Source organism: Notamacropus eugenii, chromosome 3 (assembly GCF_028372415.1).
Source record: "Notamacropus eugenii isolate mMacEug1 chromosome 3, mMacEug1.pri_v2, whole genome shotgun sequence".
Taxonomy (NCBI): domain Eukaryota; kingdom Metazoa; phylum Chordata; class Mammalia; order Diprotodontia; family Macropodidae; genus Notamacropus; species Notamacropus eugenii.
Genome location: NC_092874.1, coordinates 361,885,728 through 361,891,380, shown reverse-complemented (window position 1 = coordinate 361,891,380; position 5,653 = coordinate 361,885,728). Strand labels below are relative to the sequence as shown.

The window sequence follows — 5,653 nt, the reverse complement described above, 5'->3', positions numbered from 1 at the left end:
ATGCTTGTTTTGGGTCTGCCCAACTAGGTCTTTGGGTCTACCCAAACAGCTTGTGTTTTGGGCTCCCCAATAGCTTGTGTTTTATCTTCATCTTTCTTGAATGTTTGTACTTACATGCTGATATGCATCTCAAGCAACCTACATTTGTGCAGGCCACTCATCCTACATACTTGTCTGAACTCTTCATAATATGAAATTTAACAGAGATTCAAGGGAGGAAGTCACACCTTTCTGGCTCTCTTCTCTGCTGAACCAACTTAATAAAAATTTTTTTTCGGCTTTGGGGTTTGTTTTTGACCAGCAAGATCTGCTGGAGCATCTGACAAAGAACAGTTCTGGCATATTATTTTTCCTTTAACGTCCAATCTCGATGCCTCAACCTCCAGGAAACTGCTCTTCACCCTCACACCTAAGGGTGGTCTCTCCCCTATAATATCGTATTGGACCACCTGCTTTTGGCCCTCTATCTTTGTGCCTTGATTTCATCTTCTATTGGATCACATGTATTTGGGTATCTGTTGTATACTCCCATGAGAAGAGAGATTCTTTATTTTTGTGTGCTTAATATCCCTTAGAAAATACAGTGAAGTCTATGGACTCATCAGAATAAAATATTTTTTGGCATTCAGGAGGCTGCTAAATTGTAATTAGAGTTTAGAGAAATTAAAGGTGTAATCTTTTTCTTATTCAGATTCAAAAATCTCTTGAAATTTATCCATAGACCCAAAGGATCTTAGGTGAAGAAACCCTACATGAAACTATTATCTTTCTGAGGGAAGTAACTGGATAATTCTTCCTCACTGTGTTACCAGCATCTCCTTCATTGCCTTGCATATAGTAAGTGCTTAATAAATGTTGCTTGAATTGAATTTTTCCACCGAATCTGTTATCCATTCCCTTGAGAACATCTAGTGAGCTTTTCAATGAGAGTTTATTTAGTAAAACTAATGAGACAAAAGGTTTTTTCAAAAATTAGATTTAATATAAAAATAGGACATTATTAATACCACACAAATACATACTCATCTCAATGAATAATAACGAGCAGCATAAATATATATCAGTTATAAATATTATATAAACATAAAATATTAATATTATATAATAAATATCAGTCTCAATCATACCATTACAACTGTTTTGCCACTGAGTACAGATGAAACTATTCTGTACTGTTAGACCCTACATTTTTATGAATGACAACTTAAATTATTTTGAAAACAATCCAGCGAGTGGCACTTAGGTGGCACAGTTGATAGCCTGGAAGTCAAGAGGACTTGAGTTCAAATCTAGCCTCAGACACTTGACAGTTGCTGGCTGTGTCACTCTAAGTTGATCACTTAACTCCAATTTCCTCTCAGGAAAAACAACATAAAAACAAAACACTGAATTCAGATGTATTTCAGATGATACAGAAAGGACTGTCCGTTTTAACTATCGCATGCTGGAAACAGGAAATTGGTCAAGGAACTGAAGTGTTTGGAGAGGCCATTTCTTCATCCTCAGTCCCTGAGTTTTCTTGTGAGTTTGCTCATGAACAGAAAAATCTTCCTTATCTCTACTCTCACAATTTCCCAGGCACAGTGACTGTACTCTTTATCTTGCAGGTATTTACTTATCCGTTGGAAGTAATTCTTCAGGGCCAGTCTGGGATGCTCACTTCCCAAGGAAGGCTCTTCCCACTCTACATCCTGCATAACACACCTCTCCAGCTGTTCCAGCTGCTGATCCAGTCCAGTGAGCAGTTGTATGAGCTGGGTCTGATTCCAAGCAGCAGAAGTGGCATTCAGGGTGAAGATGGAGAAGATCTGCTGGAGCATGTCATGAACAATGACTGTGCCATTTTCCCTCTGGAGTTGGCAGCCTTCCATGACTTCCTTTGGGAAGTTGAAGCTGGCCCTGTCCTTCCAACATGGCCCCAATGAAAATGTGCTCATTTGGTGCAGAAGGGAGAAGTCTTCCAGAAGGGCCTGAGTCAGGTCACAGCCCAGGGAGCCCAGGATGCTGGAGCAGAGCAGCATCAGGGAAACTGGCAACAAGGTCCAGGAGGTCATGGTGACACTGAAGATAGTTTGAGTTTGGCTGGGCTGGGAGACCAGTGAGCCTTTGTCTCAGCTTCTTGGGTTATCTGGCCTCTAAGCCACTCTCTCTTAAATAGTATTAAGTGGAGTTGTCATTTCTTAGCATGGACTTTCCCAGCACTTTCTACTTTCTTTTACTTACTTTCCACATTGGTTTTAGAAGATGCCATAAAAAAATCATCATTGGATTTATTTGTAAAAAGGCCCCTAAATTCAGCACTAAATCTATTCTGGCAACCTTGTATCTCCCCAGCATCTAGCACATGGTGGTGAAAGTGTGGTCAGTTACAGAATCTCATCAGCATCACCTATGGAATTGCTCCTTCCACCTGCCCGTCCTTTTCCTCACTACTGAACCCACCAAAGTTCAGGTCCTCATCCACCTTTGCCCATCGTGTCGTGATAATTGCAATAATAACAATAATTTATATGTATGCACAAATTTAAGGTTTACAATATACTTCTGTAAACTATTGTGAACACACAGGAAACTAATATTATTTTGATATTATTGATGAAAACCCACGATTCTCAGAGATTTAAGTGACTTATTGCAAAATACTCAGATGCTAAGTATTCTAACTCACTTTTGGTCCAAATCTGACTACTTTAGTCCCATCCTGCCATCTCCTACTTCCTTGTAGCTGTGTGTCTGCAGTGCTTTTTTCCATCTCTTGGCATTTGCATGTTCAGTGCCCAACTGTGACTTCCTCTATGATACCTTCTCTGTCTTCTTCCTTCCACTATACCGTGCCTATAAGAGACAGCTCTCTGTGTGTGTATCTGAACCTGAGAACACACTATTATTGAATATTAGGTTTTCGAACTGAAGTATTGAACTGAAATAATTTCTAAGGTTCTTGCCCCCTTCTAACACCCATATTCTGTGATTCAGGCCTGTTGTATGGGACAGACAAAATTGGATCAAAAATAACATAGGTATGACTATATCTTCATTTTAATCAAGGATGACTTTTCAAAATACAAGTCCAAAAAGTCATGTTAATAATTTTTAATAAATAAAAATAATTTTTATTTTGTCTATATGGCAGAGTAAAAGTGGGCAATTTCAGTCTCATAGATTTCCCTTTATGACTTGTTAACATGGAAAACAGCGTCCCACTACTGTTGTGGGGCATCTGTTGAAGGCCTGTTTTGGGTAGCTTAGATTGTAGGAGAGGAGAGATTTGACAATTTTTGTTGTCACTTAGAATCTACTTCATCTGCCTTGGTTGTACTCTTGGCTTGTGGCTTGTCTTGGCTCCAATCCACATTCTCTGTACTGAGCTGAATTTCCATCTGTTCAGTGGGGAGACCCGTTTTTCTGCTTCCATTTTCATCACATTTAATGTGCTTTCAGTTTCCTTTTCATCTGTTCCATCACTTGAGCTTTCGAAGATTTTCTTTGTGGAGGGGAAACAAGTGGCAAGAGTAGAAAATCAATTTTTCTGCTTTCATTTTTATCATGTTTAATGTGCATCCCCATAGCCTCACTGGGTATCTGTGGAAGGAAGATTGGCTTTGGAATTGGATGATCTGTGTCCAATCATGTCTCTAGTACTTCTTACCTAGGTGACCATGGGAAAGTCACTTAACCTTTCTAAGCCTGAGTTTCCTCATCTGTAAAATGAGGGTGTTTGAGTAGAAGGGCTCACAGGGACCTTTATAGCCATGTCTCCATAGCAATTGTTATATGATCTTTTGATGTTATGGAAGCATAGGGGGCAACATGTAGGAGCAGGAAAAGACGTTCCAGATAATAGGATGCAGACACCTGACACAGGTCCAGAACCTTAAAAGTCTTCTTACATTACCTTCCAAAATACAACCCATTTTTAGAACTAACATTTATTTACATGTTTTTATCACCGTTATATATGAATACATAAATATATGTATATACATATATATATGTCTCTGTGTGTGTATCTGTCTATTTATGATGGAAAAAAAATTATTTCCTTCCCTCATCTTAGTGAGCTGTCCTTTGTAACAAAGGCATCTATGTGGCCCAATGGATAGAGTGCTAGGCCTGCAGTCAGGAAGACCTGAGTTCAAATCTTTCCTGAGACTCTTAAAGCTACATTACCTTGGGCAAATCGCTTATCCTGGATTTGCCTCATTCTTCATTTGTCACATGAGCATCTTCCTCCCAGAATTTTTGGAAGGATCAAAATGAAATTATATATCCAAATCCTTAGCCATGCCTGGTACATAGAAGATGCCATGTCAATGCTACCTATTATCATTATTTTATTATAAACAAAAAAGAGAAAAAAGTTTACCAAGGTTAATCAAGAAATTAAGTGATTCTGATTGAATATTGGAATATTCCATACTCATATTATTCCTTCCTCCAAAGAAGAAAGGAAAAAAATATGCATACATACATGTGTACATACATGCATATATATTATGGATTTTTAGGATAGACAGAAATACAAGTAAAAAAGGGTAAAATAAAGACAAAATAACGTTTCATCCTAGAGACATTAGGGAATTACTGACATTTATTAACATGGTCAATGCTTGAGGAAAATGCACGGATGACATTAGGGCAAACTGGAGGCAGAGGAAGTCATTACGAATTTATTGCAAGAGTTTCTTCTAGAAGTAGCTGGATAAGTAGAGTGGAGACATATATGAGAGATATTGTAATGTTAGAAATGACATGGTTTGGTAACTGATTTGGCATATGGCATGGGGGAAAGTGAGGTTTTGGAGTCAAGAATTAATGTCAAAATTTTGATCCTGATGGGGAAGTTTAGAAGAGGGATGTGTTTACAGGATTTGAGAGAGGAGGAGATAAGGTAATCACAATTTATCCATTCCTGTCCACATTTTCTCACCAAAAAAATGGTTTGTTTTGGCTTCCTAGCTTGTCAGTGAGGGAGGAGATAAAGTAATCATAATATATCTATGCCTGTCCACTCTTTTTCACAGAAAGAAAAGAAAAATGGAAGGAAATAAGGAAGGAAGGAAGAAAAAATAAAGAGAGAGAAATAAAGAAACAGAAAGGAAGGAAAGAAGGAAGGAAGGAAAGAAGGAAGGAAGGAATAAAATTGTGTGTGTGGACTTCCTCACTGGTCATTGCGTTAGACACTGAGGAGTGATTGCTGTAGCCAGGGAGTGATGGACGTCAAGGGAGACAGAGTTTGAAGATGCTTTCATAGCTGCAATGGTTGTCTTGGTCACATCAGTAAGCCCTGAGAAGCCAGTGCCCTGTGCATCCCAGGAGGGCCAGAGGTGAGAAGGAATAACATGGGGGAATGTTTCAGGGTGTGGTGTCATCTTGTTGGAGACAAGAACACCAGAATAGGGTGAAATTTAAAGAATCTTCCCACCCTCCAAATGATCCCATGTTCCTTGCTGGAATAGTCAATTCCCACCTAAAGTTTCTTATTCCATGTGAGGCCAAGGTTCTACAAAAACCAGTGCATAGTTGATTGAAATGATGCTGCCATCTACTGGATGAAGTTGTCATGTGTTGTTTAGAAACTAGACAAATGTACTTGGGCTTTCAACAAAGATTGAAGGACCTTCAGTCACTTCAGGGAGTAAATTTCCTCAAC

At 38.8% G+C, this 5,653-nt stretch overlaps 1 protein-coding gene across 1 annotated transcript; it reads right to left on the bottom strand.

Moving 5' to 3' along the window:
* Nucleotides 1-1,502: 1,502 nt before the first annotated feature.
* On the bottom strand, nt 1,503-2,054 carry LOC140531663 (interferon omega-2-like). Its single transcript, XM_072650474.1, has one exon. The coding sequence runs from the start codon at nt 2,052-2,054 to the stop codon at nt 1,503-1,505; it is 552 nt and encodes a 183-aa protein (XP_072506575.1).
* Nucleotides 2,055-5,653: the final 3,599 nt, after the last annotated feature.